General features: G+C 48.9%; 1 protein-coding gene across 1 annotated transcript in view; it reads left to right on the forward strand.

Moving 5' to 3' along the window:
- The first annotated feature begins 4,860 nt into the window (after window positions 1-4,860).
- Window positions 4,861-21,530, forward strand: part of SH3RF3 (SH3 domain containing ring finger 3) — a 371,189-nt gene continuing 354,519 nt past the window's right edge. Inside the window, exon 1 of the mRNA XM_086701496.1 lies at window positions 4,861-6,739. Coding sequence (XP_086557622.1) covers window positions 6,167-6,739 — 573 coding nt within the window. The 5' untranslated portion in view covers window positions 4,861-6,166. The remainder of the gene's footprint in view (window positions 6,740-21,530) is intronic.

Raw genomic sequence — 21,530 nt, forward strand, 5'->3', positions numbered from 1 at the left:
ATATGAAAGATTCAGGAAAAAAGGGCCAAGCAGATTCACAGGAGAGGCAATTAGGAAGGACTTCCTGGAGGAAATGGTCTGTAAGATGGATGGGTTTCTACAGGTGCAGAGCGATGCAGCACAAGTTATACCCATGAGCAAGGAAATATGGGTTTGGGAAAGAGCTTGGAAGATGAAGAGTCACAGCCTATGGAAAACCAGTGGGGGGTAGGGGGAGGCAGCATCCTTGCATCAGGAAGCAAAGCTGGTTCCACAGTGAAGACTCCACAGTGGATGGAAAGAGGAGAGGCTGTGGACAGAAGTGCTATGGTACAGTTAGAGATAGTAACAGGGATATAGGAGGCACTTGGGGGCATACACATCCATTATGATGTTAGGAAGCTGAAAAAAAATTCGTGACTAGGTACATATAAGAGACTGGGTTAGGGGAGGCCTCCAAGGTTGGCTTCTGTCTTAAACTTGGGCACTTAGGTTAATGGTGGGGTCAGGGGAGCCACAGGATGGTGTGGTTTGGTTGAAATTCACTTGGTTGCATGTGACAGAAACCCAGCCCAAACTGACTTAAGCAAACACAAGATTATAGTGGCACATGGATGCTTTAGGCACAGCTTCCTTTATGAACTCCCATCCCTGCTCTAGCAAGAGCTATCATTATCTATATGTATGCCAAATCTCAGGACCTGCTGAGTGATGTGGCCACCCTGGACTAATCATCTCTAGGGGTGAATGATTCTGATCGACCAGCCTTAGCCCCCGGGCCTGCTGGGGACATGGGTGCAGGTGCAGTGAGCAGCCATCTATGAGGGTCATGTGGACCAGGGATGGGGGGCTCCCCAAAGGAAGTAGTGCTGGGCTGAACAGAGGTGCTTTAATGAGATTCTTTACAGACATAATTTGTGGCTGAATTCTTTATTTTTGGGATCCTACTTCCTAAGACTGCTGATGCTGTTGTTGGACAACTCAACCTTATTAGAAAGTCTTTCTCTATGTTTAGCTGAAACCTGCCTCCCTGTAACTCTAATTCACTTTAGTTTTCTTCCTAATAACAAGGCAAAACAAATATCCCTTCTAACATTTTATTCAATTGTGGAGATTTCAAGAGCTTCTAAAGAGGTGAGATTAGAATTTTTTTTTAATGTTTACTCATTTATTCTGAGAGATAATGGCAGAGAGAGAGAGAGAGAGAGAGAGAGAGAGAGAGAGAGAATGAATCCCACAGGGATCAAACTCATGAACCTTGGGATCATGAGCTGAGCTGAAATCCAGAGTCAGACACTTAACTGACTGAACCACCCAGGTTCCCCAAGAGGTGAGATGCTTTGGCTTTTAGTTTATAGGAGGAGTAACTGAGGTTCACAGCAGTGATGTCACTTGCCTGAAGGAGCCCAGAGACAGTCTCTCCTCACTGCATCACATTGCCTGTACTGGTCCGCAGGCTCTGCTTTCACACAGCACCTAATGTACAACACATACAGAAACTATTTATTGAATGAATGAACAGTGCTCCAGATGGCTCACTCTGATACCTTTCCAGCATGAAGGCCAAGCTGTTCAGCATGGTAACAATTGTTGCATATTGAGGGCCTTCACTGGTTTCTGATTGATAATAAATAATTCATATTAGTTACAATACCTTGTTATAAACAACAGAAATGGATTCTGGCTGATTTAATAATAAAAAAAGGAACTAATTAAGGAAAATTGGGACATCCATAGGATCACCAGGAAGACTGGCAAAGTAGTGGAGGCCACAGCCCAGGCTTTCCATGCCAATCATGCCTGGCATGGGTCTGGTGACAACAATTGACTCTGTCCTCAACATACAACATGGTTGGCCCTGCCCCTGCCATCTGCCCCCACCTGCCCTTGCAGCTGGAACTCCATGATGCCGCATCAGCCACCTTCCTTCTACCTCTCAGGGCATGGGGCGTTGGGGGGGGGGCGGGGGAGGTGGGGCGGTTAGCTCTCAACCAGCAAAGCCTGAGCCACATCCCTACACCCTGGCTGAAAAAACAAATATCTGACTTTCACCAAGTGGATAATCGCCCAAATCTAAGAAGGAGTTCAGATCTTGGGCAGCCAGAAACCTGACATACAGTGACCCATCCTGTTTCCTCTGAGCTTTCTCTTCTTTGGACAGACACCTTCTCTTCCTTTATCCTAAATTTATGGGTGAGGCCTCTAGATCCAATTACCACCTGCCATTAATATTTGGTTCCCAGAATTGAAAGTAATTCTGCAAATGAGGTCTGACAAGCCCAAGGCACGATGGGATTATTTCTTTCCATATTCCATCCTTTAACTTCCATTAATACATCATAAGATTTCATTACTTTTCTAGGCGGTCATACTACACTGATGACTCATGTTGGCTCATATTATGCTTGTGGTCGACTCAATTCCCAAGATCTTTTCCTGTGAGTGGCTGTTAAGCCAGGTCTTCTCAATCATTTACTTATATAATTGCCTTATTGAACATGTGCACATTTAACTGAGTAATATAACACTGTATTTGTAATACTTCAACTATTTAGTTCACACCCTTAAATTCCTTTACACTGTAGTACATTTTACTTGGCTACTTCAATCACAAACTGCAAACTGGTGGCCTATGGGCCAATTTGGCCATGCATTCATTTTGTTTGGCTAATATAGTATTTCTTTGAGAACTTATTTTGTTGCCAACAGTTGAACATCAGGAGATCTCCCATAAAAAGCAGGCCTTCCAACTTCTCTTGAAAAGTAGAAATATCTGGCAATACTAGGCCCTTGTTTCCTCGAGGCAATGTGTGATTGGCTGGAGCCGAGGAGCAGCTATGCACTTTGCAAGGTGCAGACCCCACCATGCTCTATCGTTTCATCCACTTCATGCCACTTCATGAATTTCCATGCCCTGTGCAGCCTCTAAGTACATTTGGGATTGCAACCTGTTTGCTGTGGGAGTTGGTTAAGGCAGAAGCTGAAGAGGTAGAGTGGAAATAGAGGAGGTCTGAGAAAGGTGGGGCTCAGTGGCCCTGTGCTTGCTCTTGTGTGGTCTCCATAGAGAGGGAAGCTGAGGACAGAGGGGTGGCTCTGGGCCCCTGGCACATGTGTCTGTGGTCTGTCTGGCATGCCACTTGTTCTGGAAATTCTCACCTTTCCTTCTGTGTGACTCCTGAGGGTGCTGCCAGGTTTTAGATGATCCTGCTCCTGTGGCCAGCACACATTGGTCCAGAAAGTGACCACTTGGGCCAAGATAGATGGTAGGGTTTTAAAACTTCCAGCCCCTGACAGCATCAGATGAGTATTTTTGGTGAGTGGCTAAAGCCATTGGATGAAACGCTTCTGGAGCTTTGACAGTGTCTCCTATCCTGTGGGTTGGGAAGTGGAGGCAGCTGGTACAAGAGAGGGAAGGAGCATGTCATCATATAGAGAAGTGTGAAGAGCAAGACACACTGTGGGACTTCTGCAGTAAGCTGCCCTAGCTCTTAGCCTGGGGTCCTGTGAGGTGCTCCTAATTCTCAGTCTACCCTGCTCATTTAAACCTGGCTTCATTTCTATTGTTTGCTACCAAATGCACCTGGGGCATTTGAGTACAGGTGGCTCCCGCTCTCTGCAAACCCTTCTAGTGTCTGAGGGCTCCCTGTCTTGTTCCCCCTTGTGTCCTGTGTCCATGCCACCTGCTTTTGGTTTTTTTAAAATTTTTCTTAACGTTTATTTATTTTTGAGACAGAGAGAGACAGAGCATGAACGGGGGAGGGGCAGAGAGAGAGGGAGACACAGAATCGGAAGCAGGCTCCAGGCTCTGAGGCATCAGCCCAGAGCCCAATGCGGGGCTCGAACTCACGGACTGCAAGATCGTGACCTGAGCTGAAGTCGGACGCTTAACCGACTGAGCCACCCAGGCGCCCCGACCCCTGCTTTTGAATCAAGCATTCTGGGTCCTCTTGAAAATTCCCCTTTGTTGTTCCTGAGGGAGGGTCAAAACATGAAGGCTGTTCTGTGCACTGTGACCTGCCCTCTGGCCTCCTGGGCAGTCTGCTCCCAGGTTCCTGTTAGCCAGGTGCTCAGAGATGCTGTCCACCTCACAAAGTTGCCAGTGCTCATGTGAATAATACATACTGAAATCCACACCACTGAGAGACATCCACAAAGCAGGTCGCAAAGTTTCTAGGAACTGGCGACCTGGTATGAGCTCAGGATACCCGGAATGGAGATGTTAAGATGTGTGGTGTTTAAAACACCACTAGGTGATGATTCTGAGACCTTTATTTTATTAATTCCACAAATATTTATTGAGCACCCACTGTGTACCAAGAAATGTTCCAGGCACTGGGGCTATTATAATGGAAAAATATGTAGTTGATCAAGAATTTATATTCCAATGGAATGTGATCTTAGTAGGTATTAAGTTCTGGAAACACAAAAATTAACAAAATTCAGCGTCAATGGTTTCATAACTATAAACCTTATCTCCCTCGCATGTAAAATGAAATTAAAATAGTTATCTCACAGGGCCCTTTAGAGGATTAAATAAAATAATGCATAGACTCGTTCTTGGCATTTAAGCCTCAACAAATATTACATTCTCCCTAAAAAGTCAAAAAAGGTACACTTAATTTCACAAACCACAGGTTAGCCTGACTGATGGGCGAGCCCTCAGCGCCTATTCTGATGTTAGCTTCGGCAAGAACTATCTGGCTATGTGAGAGCTTCCAGCTCAGGATCCAATGGTTTGTGCTGGCCCTGGGAGAGATGGGAGACACAGCGCGCTGGGAACCCAAAGCGGCCACGAGGGGGCAGCGCACTGCAGGGAATCTTCCCGGTCGACCCCAACCCACCGCCAAACTTCCCTGCTGCTCCCGGTCCTCCGTACGTACTTCCGTTGCTCTGACGCTCCCAGAAGCCGGGGCGTCGGGAGGGAGAGCTCGAATTCCCCTTCCTCTGCGTCTCCCGAGGAGAAATTGGAGCGGGGTTCGCGAGACTGCGCCGCAGTGGGCGCGGCGCGGAGCCGGGTGCCCTGCGCGAGGGTGTGGGTCCGGCGGGCAGCGGCGCCAGCCTCGGACTAGCGACTCCGGGGAGGGCGGGCTGCCTCCGGGAGGAGTCTGAGCCGCCCCGGGGCGCCTCAGCCAACCCGAGCGCCTTCCTCTGCTGCTTGGCGGGGCGTCCCCGCACCCACACCCGCAGCTCCGGGCTTGTCACTTCTGCGCCGCCTGGAAAGGGGACCAGACCGGGAGCGCTCCGGGGAGTCGTCAAAGAGGATGCCTGGGTGTTGGCTCTGTTCCTAAGCTGCTTGCCGGCGCTGGCGAGGAAGGCAGTCGGGATAACACCGCCCAAACTTTCCTTCGCGCAGCGTCGGGAGGAAACCTCCCTCTCTGAGGTTCGCGGAGAGCCAGAAGGAAGACTCGGAGCTCCCGGAGGGGACGGGGCCGAGCCTGCGCAGCAGGGCGCGCTCGGAGTTCCTGGGAGTCCTAGACGTGCCCTAAGGGACAGGACTAGTTGTTGGCGTGCGCCCTAGTCTAAGGGAGGTCCGGCGGACGCAGCGTCTCCACTCCTGCGCCCCTCACTGACCGTGGCCTCTGCGCGCTCCCTGCGCACGTGCTCGCGGCCGGGAACGAGGAAGGTCCGGCGAAACCCGCTGGGGGCAGGGATTCGCGGGCAGGCCCAGGGCGCATGGAGGCGCCGCGGGGGCGGTGCGGCTCACCAGCTGTGCGGGGGAGCGCGCACGCTGCGCCCAGGCCTCCCAGGGGACCCGACCGGCCGCTCCCCGCACTTCCTGCCGCCGGGCTCGGGGCAGCGGGCGGTCACTCCGATTGCAGTGCCCGCTGAGTGTCGTGCCTGGCGGTGTCCCTGGACCCCCCGCGCGGGGCGGTGTGGGCAAGCGGCGGGACAGGTGTAGCTCGCAGCCGCGGGCGCCGCGTTCCGGAGGACTGGGTGGGCTCGGCTGGAGGGGAGTTGGCTCCCGCGGCCCAGAACTCCGGTCTTTGCCGCGCAGTCCAGTCGGTGCGCTACTTTGCATCGCCGCGGCCGGAGCCTCGGGCCGCCAGTCGGGGTGAAGGAAGTCCTGGCGGAGCCCCGTTCCTCGGAGGCCGCCCAGGCGCGATCCTGATGCCCGCTGCCTGTGGCGGGCCCCGCTCCGGCCCCGGGACCTAGGCAGCTGCGTGCGGCCGCCGCCGGCGCCTCCCCCATGCTGCTCGGAGCGTCCTGGCTGTGCGCGTCCAAGGCGGCCGCCGCTGCTGCGCAGAGCGAGGGCGACGACGACAGGCCGGGTGAGCGGCGGCGGCGGCGGGCGGCGGCCACGGTCGCGGCGGCGGACGAGGACATGGACGAGTCGTCGCTGCTGGACCTGCTGGAGTGCTCGGTGTGCCTGGAGCGGCTGGACACCACGGCCAAGGTGCTGCCGTGTCAGCACACCTTCTGCCGCCGCTGTCTGGAGAGCATCGTGTGCTCGCGCCACGAGCTGCGCTGCCCTGAGTGCCGCATCCTGGTCGGCTGCGGCGTGGACGAGCTGCCCGCCAACATCCTGCTGGTGCGCCTGCTGGACGGCATTCGCCAGCGGCCCCGCGCTGGTGCCAGCCCCGGCGGAAGCCCGCCCGCGCGCCCCGGCCCCGGCTCAGGGGCGGCCTCCGCGCTCGCGGGTGGAGGGGGCAGCGCGGCGGGCAGCGCCCCGGGCTCCCCGGTGTTTCTCTCTGCCGCGGCGGGCAGCGCCACCGCCAGCCTGCGTGAGCTAGCGACCGGCAGGAGTGCGCCCGTGGCAAAGGTGGGTATCTGCTTCGTGGTGTGGCGCCACAGTGTGTGGGGGGGGGGGGGGGGGGGGAGGGGCCCGCGTGAGTATAGAGGGCAGTGATGAAGGGCAGGGGACACCAGAGGTGGCTTCACAGTGGCCTTCGCCTTGCTCTTCTTTCTTTACCTTGTTTCCCTCCAGGGACTCTGTGAGTGTAACCCTTCAAGTCCTACTTGCCAACTCTTAGACACCCCCCCCTCCCCAGTCGTTCTCCCTCCCTTCTGGACCACTTGTCCGCACCAATGGTCCATCCACCCTCTCTCTTTGGAATCCCTTTTCGCACCACCTGCACTTGCTCTGTGACAGCATGCTGTCCTAGGGAACCTTGCCACCTGTTCATAAGTGGTGACACCTCATCCTCCCCCAGGGTGGGCACACCTTCCTGTCCCCTGCTAACCTCTAGTCCCTCCAGTCCCTCTGCTGGCAGGGCCTGTCTCCCCCCCCCCCCCCCCGCCTTTAACTTTGCTGGGCCCTCCCATCTCCCCAGAAACAGTCTTCTTACCCTGGACCCCCAGACTGGCCCTCTGCACACCCTCTGCGGGCCCCTAAAGTTAGTGCTTAGTGGTTCCTGTGTTCTGGCCATGCATGCCTGTCTGGCAAGGGGGGATTGGACAGAGAGAATTGTGTGACTGGGGTTGGAGGAACATCAGTTACAAACTTCAGGTAATGGGAGGGAAGTTAACCTGGAAATGGAAGACATGTTTGGCCCAGCCCTTCTTGGACTTGGTCTGTCGGGAAACCCTGGTCCTCTCTTGGGCTCTTAGGCACAGTTGCACTCCCAGGTGGGACATTATTTGAGGTTTTATCTTTTTTCCGACTACATTGTACAGCATTTTTCACTGTTTCTATTTTAGTGAAAGATTTTATCTTGGGGCTTCAGTGATTTGGTTTCAGAAGCTACTTAGAAGGTGTCATTTCACACGCTCTGCTACTATTATTTTTATGGAGGCAGGAGGATAGCTATGGGATGCTGGTTTAAGTGAGAAGCAAGATATTCATGTTTTGTATTTTCTTTAAATATAGAAAAATACCATTTAAAGGTAAAAAACCACATTGTTGATCTATTGCAATTATCATTCATTTTAGAAAACACAACCTTATTTCTCTACTTTTGACCATTTAAGAAGCTGGTGGCTCATAAGTCATTGAAATAATTCTTCCAATATGTATGATGCCAGGAAACTAGGAGAATTCTAACCATCTGAATTAGTACTACAACATCTTTGAGGTTAGGAATTTAAGCCCTTGGATGTTGAGCTTTAGAGGTAAATGCCATACTTTGCCAAACTGTGTTTCTCCTATGGATCAGGAAGAATGGGCATTCAAGAATAGTCAAGGAATGTTTATACCTGGGATCACTGCTGGACAGTAGTTAAGTAGTTTTTCTTTGGTTTTAATTGTGATTAAATATAGTTATGAGTGTGCTTGTTCCACATTTTCAAACTTTTCCTTCCTGTCCTTGCTGTTTTCATCTAAGGTATTATATTGAAAGGTCTATTTGCAGAATGGGCAGGTTACCCTCCTCCTGCTAAGAGAACTAAATGATTTTTCGAATGATGTTTCTAGTTAAACACTAGGACATTTTTTGATGGGCCGATATTTACAGATGTCGTCCCAACTCATTTTTATGTGAACTGTGTTTGATCAGGAGGTTAGGAGGTAACTTCTGACATTTGAAAGGCCAGAGGCAGCTCCTGGAACTCTGTGGCATTTGTAGCATTAAAAAAAATTGTCAGAGAGGTTGAGTTTATAACTTTCAGCAATGACAGTAACAGGGAGTTAAATTTTTGTTGGCTGGGTTTTGGGGGTTTTGGTGGGCTTTATTTATAGGAATATGTAGTAATCAGACTGATGATGGCTTTCTGAGCTTCAGGAAACTTTAGAACACCGCATCTTTCTTTTTGTTGCGTTAACTGAGTGTAATCCTCACCCCTTCACAGGCCCACGTCATAAGGACTAAGTTTGGGTTTCAGGAAGAGTCTGAATGAAATCCAGTCTTATATTTTATCATTTTCAGAGAATGGAGGTGGAGATCATAATATCTTCTGGCTTTTTACCCACTGATGTTTAAGTCAACGGGAGTCTTCTTGGGCAGCCAGAAGTCCTGCCTATACTGTTTCACTTTAAACAACCCTATGCATTTGGCAGGCAAAGACTTCAGCTAAAAATTACTTGCAAGTAGGCTTTTGGTACTTTACTGTCTATTGGAATTACTTTGACTCCTCATAGCAAGGCTAAATGCTGGATGTTGCTTAAGAGATGGACACTTAGGTTATTATTCAGCAAAGACCATAGTAGTAGCAGGCTGACTGTAAATAAAAGTCTCCAAGTTTCCTAGTGAGAAGCTCCTCAAACCTTTTGGGCCAACTGGGATATGTAAACATTGTAGATATACAGATAAACAAATGTCTGCTTAAATTGTGTATTTACATACAGTTAGACGTTGAGAATACATCACGTATAAACCGGATTGATTCTTGTTTGGTTCTCCTTGGAGTTCATGAAACAATTTTCCACAGTCTTCACCTGCATCTTTTTTGTCCGGGTTTTGGTTATCAGTAGGGTCACTTGGAATCCTCTAGCCTGGTTAGCAGAACCTCCTCGCTCTGCTTACACCTGAGCCATTTGAGATGAAGCATTTAGGAATCAGGTAGTTATGCTACCCCTGGACATTTTATAACAGGTTACAAGTACCCGCTGCCTAAGGTTAGGACTCACGGTTTCTTTGGCCTAACTTGTTTCTTGGCCTAACTTGTTTCTGCTTTGTATTTACAGTTGTGTGAGGTGACCCCTGTAATACCCCCAGTTAGCATTCATTCAGGTGTTTCAGGGAAACGTGTTTTCCTAAAAGGGTTTTGCAGTTCCAAATTGAGTAATTTAAAGAGTACTTTTTAATGTGCTTTCATAAGAACCCAAATGTGAGACAATTCCAATTTTTTGAGTGATTTCTTTTTGGGGGGACCCCCTTGCCTTATATTTGGGCACACACAGAATTTACTGTGGACCTATACTGTGCCAATCACCATTCCAGGTGAACCAGACCAGAATGGGCTCCCCCTTCTCTCTTTTTTTTTTTTTTTTGATGGGGGGAAGGGAAAGGGAGAGGAGAGGGAGAGAGAGAGGATCTTAAGCATGCTCCATGCCCAGTGGGCGGAACCTGATGTGGGGCTTGTTGTAGGGCTCTACTGTGGGGCTTGATCTCATGACTATGAGATCATGACTTGAACAGAAATCAAGAGTCAGTTGCTTAACCGACTGAGCCACCCAGGTGCCCTGAGAATGGGCTCTTTTTACAGAGCTGACGTGAAGGGATTAGAAACCAGTCTGCCCTCTGCTCTCAGGAGGTCCTGAGGGCACTGGATCAGTATTGATCCACAGCTCTATGAAGGTGAAGAGGAAGAGCATTTTCACAAATTAGAGAACTGTAGAAAATTTGGGTAATGCTTTTGATGATATAAAACATAGGCGTTAGGAGCTGATTTGTCTGTATTGTATATCTTGAAGTACTTCAGGATATGTTTAAATTGGAATTCTGTATCTCTCAGCCAGTGTGACTGAGACCCTGTAGTGGGAAAAGCCTAATAAACTGGAGAATCATACAAGTGATATCTATTAAACATTTTATTTTAAAAACATATGTGTTCATCATTTTTTTGGATGCAGGGCTAAGGACTTGTCTTTGAGTTCTGAGATGACTTAAACCATAGCCACAGTTTACTTTCTGTTATTTTCAAATGGAGAACAAAGAGACTTTCTAAGAATTCTGAGTGGAGCACCTTCTAGATTTTAAGTAATTCCCACTTAATGTTGTATGGTTTTGTTTACGCCCAATTTGACGATTTTAAAGTGGTCCGTCTTTGGTGAGTGTTTCTGAGTCACTGTGTTTTTCCAAACAGTGACTTCCTTTGTGCAAAACGTCTTTTGTTTGTATAACATTTTGTTATCAGTACGCTTGCATAAACATGGTTAGGACTCAAGACCATGAATTCCAGGTAAGCACAAACCTCCCTGGGCAAGAGTGAGGGCCTGGACCAGCAGGGGGCCAAGCTGAGCCTTCCAAGGAGTTGGGTGTCTTTGGCCGTCCTATGGAGGAGATGGGGAGTTAACCAGTCCAGCTGGTCAGCTCTCTGGAGGCCAATTCAGAGAGTGTCTGTGGTATCTGGAAGCAAGTCAGCGTGTTCTTTAGTCGTTAGCATTTGGGCAGCTTATGCTTGAGATTTTCTATTTGAACAATTACTGAGTGCCTACCATGTGCTGGGCACTTTGGCATATGTCATTTATAGAAAGTTCTCCATGATCCTGTGAGGTGTGGTGGGTGGCATAATTAATCAAGAGGGATTGATACATGGGCAAAATGGCCAAGTCAGAGAGCCAGGAAGTGTTGGATTCAGGATACGTTCTCAGGCTCCATTCCTTTCTGTTCTGCTCGGCTGTATCATTGGGCTTTGTTGTTTGGTCTTGGAAGTAATAAGGATTCCAGAGGAAAAGTCCCAGTGCCTGGAGGCCCTCACAAAAAAGCCAGACAGCTCACAGGACAGCAGACAAGTGGTTGACTTGTGGTCCCCGTGGTGACAAGTGCAGACACCAGCCTTTGGAGACATGACAGATGAGTCACAGTGAAGTCCTTTTCGGGCCTGTTTTCAGCAGGCCGCTGGGTGTGGAAACAGCACCCCTGAGACTTACAGCAGTGTTGTGTTTCAGTTTGTGGCCAGTTAGTGAATATTCTAAAGTTACCATTCATTGAGTACCTGCTTAGTGCCAGGCGTTCACTGAGTGTCTGTGCATTCCTGGGGTTGAGTCAGGCGATTGAAGTGCATCTCACCTATTCTGTACTAGAGCTCAGCGAGGTAGCCAGTTACAGAGATGGGGAAGCAGAAGTGTCAAGATTTCCTTGCTCAGAGACACACAGTGAATGGGAGCATACTAGAAAGGTGAGCTTTGGACTGACGGGCTAACCGCTTCATGGTTAGAGGAGTCCTCTGGCTCTGTAACAGACCCAGTTAATTAGAGACCATGGTCTCAAACTTAAGTAGCACTTACTTCTTAGATCCATCTGCTGCCTGGCTGCAAATGCTGTTCCAGTTTGAGGCTGTCATCTTATAGACCCAGGCTCTGGGTCTTATGGGCAGTTAACAGGAACTGTGCAGAGTGGTGTGTGGTCCTGAGGAAAGAACATCATATCAGAACATCACAGACAGCCCTATGTAAATGACATAAACAGTAAATCTGGAATCTGAGTGGTTTGTAATGGCCATCTGGGTGGCTCCGTTCTCTCCTTAGGGATGCAGAATCATCCATCCTTCTGCTCTGCCGCCATGTTGGTCCCATCCCAGCACTTTCCCCTCTCTGCAAACTGGGTCTCAAGATAGTTGCAGTGGCCTCAGGCATCATATCCTCACAACAAGACTTAATAACATAAAGGAGGGTTTCTTCCCCTTATGTTTGCTCTAGACCACTCTCACACACTTCCAGCATTGCATCCCGGGCTGGTGCCTGGGCCAGCCACAGCTCAGCCAGGAGCATGGCACACAGGATCAGCTTCTCCTCCTGGGACTGAGGCCCACTGCATTCCCTGTGCATGTGGCTGCAGACAGGGCAGATCCCTGGGCTTCGTGGAGTCCTATGAGGAAGAAGGACAGGGGTAGAGCACAGGGGTGGGGAGCCCTGGCACAGTGGATTTATCCTGCGTTCCTCACCTACTCACCATGTGCCTCTGGGCAAAGGTTTAGCTTTTCTGAGCCTTCTTATTAGTGAGAAGATCCTGTCTGCTTTATCAGATAAATAAGATGATGTGCCTGCAGTGCCTAGCACACATAATTGGCTGTCATTTCAGTGCCTGCTACTGATACAAAAACCTTAAAATTATGTATCACCAATGAGGCACACTTCACAAGGCCCACTTCCTGCTAATAGATTCTTTTTATATGGTATCCTAAGTGTGTGTGTGTGTGTGTGTGTGTGTGTGTGTGTGTGTGTGTCTGTCTGATATGATGCTATGCCTTCAGATTCAAAGTTGGCCTGTCACCGTGACTGGATTGTTGAGCATTGGTGGGCGTCTAAGCCAAGTGCTTGAATCTGTTTGTTTCACCTTTTAAATTGCTTCTAAGTTTTATCTTTGTTATCATAGGCAGTGTTCCTGATCCTTACAAGCTTCATGAAAGTGAAAATAAGAAAAAACCCAAACTATAATCTGTTTTAGGAAAGGTGGCAGGGGAGAATAATCCCACCCAGTTGCAGATATAGCTGGTTGGCAGGCTCTCCTGAAAACTGAGCACACCTCCTTAATCTGTAGGACACAATAGCTTGTCTACAACTGCCTGGAATTAGGCTGCTCGGTGCGGTTGAGCTGAGCAGAATTATATCCAATTGTTCCTTCGTTCTGGCTGTTGAGAGCCTGCTTGCTTGCCGGAGCATGACGAAATCGGGTCTCAATTATGCACTTGTTTCAAGTGTGTATTTCAGTTCAATCTGTATTTAATCTTGATTTTTTGCAGTTAACACGCTCTTTTTAGAGGTACCTTTTTGAAAGAAAACATCGGCAAGATTTAGTTAGGGGGAAATGCTCTCTATAGCACCAGTCTTCAGAGGCCAAGGTCAGTTTTTATCAGATTTGCCTTGCTCGGAAGATCTTCGTATTTGATGAATTAGAAATGCATGCTCAATGGGTATCCTATTGGAATTCTAATTAACCTTAAAAGAATAAGGTGTCAAGCTGAAGGTGTTGGCAATGGTGAATGGTTTAAACATTGTGCTAGCATGCTACCATGTGGGGCTCCCTTTTCCCACTGAGTGGAACTTAGAATAAAAAAGCATATAAAGTAGTAGCACAATTTGGATTCTGCTCACAGATGGCTGCCTTTTTGGGCCCTTGATGGCTTATGGGTATTTAGAGATGCAGTTGCCCTTTGGGAGACCTGAAAGAGCATCTGAGAGGAGTTGCTTTGGTGGGTTGTTTCGCTCCTCTGGCACACATGTTTACGTTGTTAACCGATACGATGGTTATCTGCAAACAGGAAGATATTATGATATTTGCATTTCTGCTTAATGGAATGTGTGCGTAATGCTCATGTGAATTTATATGAGTTTAAATGAATTAGGATTTGCTACAGGAATTCAGGTCAATAGAAGTGGTGAGAGATTTTAAGAACACACTGGCACCAGGAGCAGATGTAACTGTTTTGGAGCCCAGAGCTTGTTCTCAACAGTGCTCAGATGGAAGGAGGCCTCCAGCAGCACTGGGGGTTCGTGGCAAGGCTGTCACAGTAGTTCAAGAAATAGGAGAATGTGCATTCTCTCCCCCATTACTGAACACTTTTTTGAGCACCTATTATGTACCAGGCACTACAGTAATACTTGGGGTAAAAAACTGTATTGATGGTCAGAAAGTTGCACAGAATTTGCTTTCATCTCACCGGCAAATGGAACACCAAGCTCATTTTCAAAACAGCACAGGAACCTTGGCACCAACTGCTACTGTGCCTTCTTAGATGGATAAACCCCCAAGACTGCAGCATCACCTTATCCCTAATGGTTGAGAAATTTCTAAGAAATATTTACTGTTTATGGATAAACCATTGAATTCCTTAACTCTTTATAATTGTACTTTGAATTCTGCATAACTGAAAAACCACACCTATTTCCCCTTCCCAAGAGTGGCAAAAGGTAACTAAAGCCAGATGTGTTTGTGCAAGATGAAGTGTGCAGGGCATCAAGAATGGCACAGGCACACAGCCTTTGCTAAGTCACATCACCTTAAAACAGATAACTAGTGAGACTCTCTTTATTTACTAACTTCATGATGCCTGTGGGTTAATTTTGTCACTAGCAGTGATTGTATGGACCAAGTTTGTAGTCTACAGATGTGCAGAATGAAAGGTAGATGCTTCCAAAGAAGAGACAGCTCTTCTTTTGCTGAGAAGCAGTGGCCTTGTGCCTTCTGTGGCTGCATTTTGTATTTTATGGTTCTTATAGATTTGGAAATTTATCTGGAGTTGCCGTCTGATAAATTAAGCTTTGGCATATGCTCTGTGAAGCAGTTTTCCTGGGGTTAACATCTCGAATGAGGTGACAGAGCTTGGATTCTGAGGAGGACTTGTACCCCTGTGGTCGGACCTTACCAGGGGGGACACAACTTCAGATATCAGTAGGCTGTTTGACAGTGGATTGAAACTCTTCAGTTTTGTACGGAGCCCTTCACCAGAGACATCGGGCCCCTTCCTGGACACGTGACCCTGGAGCTGATGAGGGGCTAGGCAGCAGGGGCAGCACCATCTGTGTTGGATGTATGTGATGTGCATTCATGGGCTGATGGAAGCTGTTTGTTTCAAATACGGTGGCTCCGAAGAAACAGAGTACTTTATTGACCAGAGGTAGTGACCCATACAATGTTAAAACTCAGATGACAAGGCAGAGGTAAAGAGTACAGGCCGGGGGCTCCTGGGTGGCGCAGTCAGTTGGGCGTCCGACTTCAGCCAGGTCATGATCTCGCGGTCCGGGAGTTCGAGTCCCGCGTCAGGCTCTGGGCTGATGGCTCAGAGCCTGGAGCCTGTTTCCGATTCTGTGTCTCCCTCTCTCTCTGCCCCTCCCCCGTTCATGCTCTGTCTCTCTCTGTCCCAAAAATAAATAAACGTTGAAAAAAAAATTAAAAAAAAAAAAAAAAAAAAGAGTACAGGCCGGAGGAAGGCTTTCCATTTAAAGCCGGGCCAGGCCTCCCCACTGCTGCCCTTCCAGTACAGTGTCCTCTCTAAGGGCCCGGAGCCAATGTGCGTGATGCATGATGCTCTGTCCCGGCATCAGCCACTGCTGCCTATTTCAGTTTGTTCCTTGTGAACCACTATTCTGTTCAAGGTCCTTTTCCATACTGACGTTCTTCCATTTTCCACAAATTTCAGCAATTTCTTGCAAATTAAAAAATTTCTGTTTTATTTTAAATGTTGTGGGACATAGAATTTTGTTTATTGTTCCAGCAAAAGGCATATGCACTGTACATGGGGTTAATAGCCTGTCCGTGAAGTGTGGTTGATATTAATTGTAGCATTTTCTCTGTGTCTCCAAGCTAATCAGTGAATCAGATTTAACCACCCAGTGCCTATAGTCTGGCCCCTGGTGTACCAGTTTCCCACCTAATGCCTTATTTGTTGTAACAACCTCATGGGCTTAGAAACCTTTTCTTATATAACTCTGAGCTGTCTATCTGAGGTTTTTTACAAACTGAACAACCCCTAAAATAGCCCTGACAGCCAGGCCCTCTGTGGGTGGTCCTGGGGGCCAAGGGGACTTCAAATGCTCCCTGCCCAGAGGAAACTGGGGAATCGGGTGGCTTCTGGGTTGGTGTGGGCAGCTTACATGTCCATATGGAAGGGATTGCTCTATGCGAGGTGGTGATCCAGGTCTCAGATAACTTCATCCAGGTGAAAAGCTGTCCATCAGCAATCCAACCTACTGAAGCCCAAACCTCTGCACACCCTATCTTTTGTCTCTTCCATATATTTTCTGATTCCATTTTTATTTCCTCAAGCTGTTTTCAGTGTTCTTTCTTCACTGTTCCTTTCTGTGGGCTGTGTGTTTTCCTGACAATTACTGCTTTGTTGGCCCTTTAAAGTTTGGATCATCTGGCTTCCCAGAGGCAACAGTTAGTCATGGTGTCTCTGTTCCTCTTCTTCTGGCTTTGTTAGTGATTAACAGGTTCTCCTCAACACTGAAATGGCTCAAAGGTGGGACATGAATGCCTTTCAGCCTTTGGCACTTGCCTTCCTTCCTGAATGCTTGGGACCAGAGTGGATCTGATCCTCGGGCTGCAGAGATCACCAGTGTGCATCCTGACAGGTTCTTTAAGGTGCATACAGAAACCTGCTGTGGATTTAGGGTGCTGGTCCCAGGAACATTTGGGGATGTCCGTGCATCTTGGGAGGAGGGTTAGGCTTCTAAGTCAGCATCTCTCCAGAGACAGCAAAATGCTCATTTGCTCAGCTCTGGGGAACGGGACTCCTGAAAGCATCCGTGGGAGGTCAGACCTGGAGAGAGAGAGAGGAGAGTTCACAGGGGCCATGCAGGCCGAGAGGAGACATCCAGAGCAGTTGTTGCAGCTCAGCAAGGTAGGAGCTCCTCTTCTTCTGTGCCTCCAGGCCACTATGGCTCTCAGGTGTGCTCATGCTGAGGACAAGGGTGTCCTGTTCTGTGTAGGGTTGGTGCCTGGGAATGAGGACACCTTCTTTTTGATTGCTTCACCATCACATGGTGTTCTGTTGGCAGCAGTTTTGCCTCTGGATGAACAGACACGTTTTGGTGTCCACAGTGGGGAATGTTCCTGGCCATGCTCTGTGGGGCACACCCAACGAGGTCATGCCACCCTGAGAGGTGGCCTCATGTAGCGGGCTGGAAGCTTCTCTCTTTGAGACTCCCAAAGTAGCACGCACATACCTTCCCTGCTTTTACCTGGAAAAGCCACATGGGGAACTTTCTCTGCCTTGTCACCTTTGCCTCCTGGGCCCTGTCAGGTCTTTCTTGAGTTCCTGGGGTTTCTCAGATGTGTTCCCTAAGGGCACCTCTGGTGTCTTGCTCTGGCCTCCTATAGGGTCCCCACCCCACTGCTGCCTCGTGGGAAAGCTGCTGCTTGCTAGGTGGTATATTCCAGCCCACTGTGCTGAATTGCCAGCCTGTTCCAAGTCCCCTCTGGGTGGACTCTTGTACCTTCAGACTCGGTAACCTGTGTATCCCTATTTCTTTGCTAGCTGCCCCCTTCCCTTCCACACCTTTCCTGCTGTGTGCTTTCCAGCAACAGGTGTTTATCTGAGGTCTTGTGTTATCTTCTTAAAAACTTACATGAATGTTATTCTAGAATATGCTTCCTCTGATTTTCATATAAAACCATGGAGTTTTCGCCTCAGGCTTAGAATCAAATGGGTTTCCTGTGATCTTTACAGCCCTGGCCCACCCCAGCTGGCTCCATGGGTTCCGCAGCTCGTCAGACACAGCTGTGGGGGGCTGGATGCCATTGAGCAGAGTGGAGTGTACTGGCTTACCACAGCAGGAGAGGGCTGCCACACAAAGGGCTTCTCTGAAGATGAGTGGGCAATCTCTCCCCTCACCTGACTGACAGTGGTGTCCCCTGAAGGAGGGTTTAGATGTGACTTTTGTTGTGGGCTTGTCCTATTTTCAGAAGCCCCCCTTCCTTTTGTGTATGAAGAGCTGTCTTTGTCCTCATTACACCACATGGAGCGTGGCCTTCATTCTGGAGTGTGGTCTGGCTACAGTTTATTTTCCAATAGTTGGTGTTTGGCCTTACCTGAGAAGTAATCGTGGATCGTTGCTGAGTGAAGGACGTGCCGTGGCTTGTCAGCAACTGTGAGGGAAAGGTGGCTGTCATTTGGGAATGCTTTCACTTTATAGATGTAAGTGGTAAATCTTCTGTCAGGTTGAGGAATTTTCAAGTGTGTCTGTTTTCAAGGTGACAATTGTCATGTTGTCAGATGCAGCAAGGAGGTGTTACAATGGAGTGTCGAGGACTCAGAGGTGGCATCCTGGCTGGTGGAGAATGGCCTGGTATGGCAGAGCAGGAGAAAGTGCCACAGGAGTGGTCGTGTTCTCGGTGGGGACACAGGGGTGGGGGGGGGCACACCATGATGGCTGTAGGATGTCCCAGGCAGTGCTTGGTGGTGATGTTGATGTTTATTTTAGTGATTCCTTCTATGAGGTCAAGGTGTCCACTAAAAAAAATTGGCAGTTAGAAGGAGTCTTATTTGGAAACAAATTTAAATCAAAAGTGAGTCAACTTAAAGAACCTCATTAAGTAAATATTGTGACAATGAGGCATGGATGACTGTAGTTTGGATAAAAACTGCCTCAAGTCACAGAATAAGCAGACTTTGTTTTCCTGGAGCATCTTGACGTTTACCTTTTCCACCCCTGGTTTTCTTTGAGTCTCTGGGGCCCGGGCAGCAGATTTATAAGATGGAGAAGGTTGGGTGAGGTGAATATGGGAGACAGGGACAGCATTTGATGCTTGGAAGCCAACTTTTGGAAAGATTGTTTAAAATTGTTTTTCAACTCAAATAGCAAGTGTGAGCAGCTTAGTCTTTGGGGTTTATTTTGGGCTGAAATATAAATGGGGCAGGGAGGGTTAAGAGTGCCATGCGTCCCTGGGATCCTCATGCTTGCTGAGCTGGGGGTCCAAGCTGGGCCATCTTTATGCCCATCTGCTGCACGTGGCACCTACCTGGCACAGAGTCCTCTCCATGCCCATTTGAACCACTCAGGCACCACACTGGTACCCAAATTTGGGAAAGTGTGACCATAGGAGAAAGTGACACAGGATTCAGAACCAAGAGATACGCAGGGTAAAGGAAATGGTCAAAACAGCCTCTCCTACCATCCTTATTCCTGGAGCTGCAGGGCTCACCTCAAGGCAGACAGCTCTCTGCACTCTGGTTCTCAGTCTCAGACTCACAGGTCACATTCTGGGTTCATGGCAGGACTGTCTGAGTAAGCTCATGATGGATGCTGAGCCCAGAGGGCCTGACCTAATATTGTTGTCTTATAGGGGTTGGGATCCTTTTTGATTTGCCTTAATCAGCTCTGTCTGGGTCACCAAGTTTTGTCATTACTTTCTCAGAAGGCACAGTTAACTTCATTTCTGCTTCTCAGAGGGCACCAAACCCAGCTCCTCTTACACTGGGCCAGCTCCCTCGTGGCCATACTCCCTGCTGCTGCTCTTGCCAGTCTGCTTGTGCCCGTGGCTGAAACAACTATCCCTACATGCTGTTTTGTCATCACAGCTCCCTTGACTCTTCCTTGGGGCCAGGTTCTAGGTCCTGTGGTCTTGTTTCTGCCTGACCCACAGCTCCATGGCCCTGTAGCCCATGCCTGCTCTCTCATCTGTGCACAGCCAGGTCTCTCCTCCCATTTTCTCTGTGCTTACACAAGACCCAGCACCTTCTTTGTCATTGATTGAAGGTAGTCCATCCCTGAAGGACTGACACCCCTTCCTCCATCCTTGTCCTTTGGACACTATGGAGAAGCCTGTCATCACATTGTCCGTGTATGCTTCCTTATGTGTCCTCTCCCTACCACGATGTTCTGGGGGCTGTCCTATGCTACTCCTCTTCATCTCCCTGGTGCTGACCACACGTTACTGAGGGACCCTTTGCACTTCTCTAAGCCACGTTTTTCTATGTTCTCATTGCATGTCCAGAGCTCTTCTAGAATTTATTCTCTGGTTATTTTTTAGGTCTTGAGTTTTTTCACCCATGCAGATGTTCATCAGGGTTCATCATAACTTGATCAGGGTCAGGACCACATCTTGCATTGAGTCTGAACCCCCTGTGTAGGAGCGGGACTTCAGTAGTGGTCTTGGTGTTGGGTCGTTGGTTCTTGTGTGGTACTAGATGGCAATGCTTCTGAAAGAAAAGCCATGAAAGAATAGAGGAGCTGTGGAGGGCTGCACAGGGCCATGGGCAGGCCTGGAGCCTTGAGACCAAGGTGTCTGGACTCGTTCTCCTCCCCACATATCTTAGCAGCATGCTGGTGAACCAGCCATTGGGCATGTGATGTGACCCATGTGCTGCAGGGTCCTCATCTGTATGATGGGGACCAAGAAGAGCATCTAGCACCTCAAAGGACTGTAAGCTGAATGAGTTCATACCTGAAACATTTGAAGACAAGGACTAGCGGTATGGTAGGAATTTAATAAATGTGGGCTGTCATTACTATTAGTATTCTTGAGCTTTGAGTTTTCATAATAAAAAGTGATAGAATGGGTGAATCCCCAACAAAGTTGGGCTGAGACCCTAAGGAAGGACATGGGGGACATGGGTTGGGGGATGCTGCAGAGTCTACATTTATGTATCTTTTCTGCAATCCTTTCTTTCCAAAATTTTAGATATCCCTTTTGTCTAGTTCTGGATTATCCACCAGTGTCAGACATTTTAGGGTGTTCAAGGTAAAGTAATGTTCTTGTTAGCTGCCATTTCTCACATTCCCACCACCACCACCACCTGGATGCTCCCACAGCCACCAGCCCCTGGGAAGGGGGATCCAGAGGCCATGCTCATGCAGAGGAGTTGGTGGCTGCAGGGCAGAAGATGGGTCCTGCTGTGTGCTTAGCCTCTGACGTCTGTCTGAGCCCTGGACAAGCCATGCATGTCTCCATAGGAGCTTCACTGTGGCCTTTTGAGGGTCACACGTTGGCTGGTAGCCTTTATAAGTGAGTAGGAGACCCAGCATTTCCCTCCTGGTCTCTCAGGAGGTCTTGGGGGGCTGTGTCTTCTCTCAAGCCTTCTATGGCTCAGGGCCTCTGCTGCCACAGAATTAATTCACTTCCCACGGTCCTGCTGGATGCTCTGTGGAGAATCTCCCGAAAGGCATTGACCCAAGGGTTTATTGAGGATAATGGGTACTGAGAGGCTTCATGAAACCTCACTGCCAGCCCCATCATGCAGAGCAGCCTTCTGTGTTTACAGTCCTTGATGCCACCATCCTCCCTGTCAGAGCTTCCCTGATCCCTCTGCCATCCTCCGTGTTCCAGAGAGCCCTCTGCCCTGCCTGCTCCCCACCTTCCCCTCCAGTCTCAATGGCCTGTTAGTAAGCCCTGCTAGTAGTTAATGCTTTATCTCCTCTCTCCTTGGTGCCTTCCCTGGGGCCTCACCTCCAATTCAATGGCCTCTGGGGCTTTCTCCTCAGCAAAAACTCTTCCCTCCCTCACAGCTATTCAGACAAGCTCTTCCCCTCTCTGTCTCTATTCCTTCTCCCCTGCCCCCAGCCCCCATAACCC

Source organism: Puma concolor, chromosome A3 (assembly GCF_028749965.1).
Source record: "Puma concolor isolate L17-30 chromosome A3, mPumCon1.1.hap2, whole genome shotgun sequence".
NCBI lineage: Eukaryota > Metazoa > Chordata > Mammalia > Carnivora > Felidae > Puma > Puma concolor.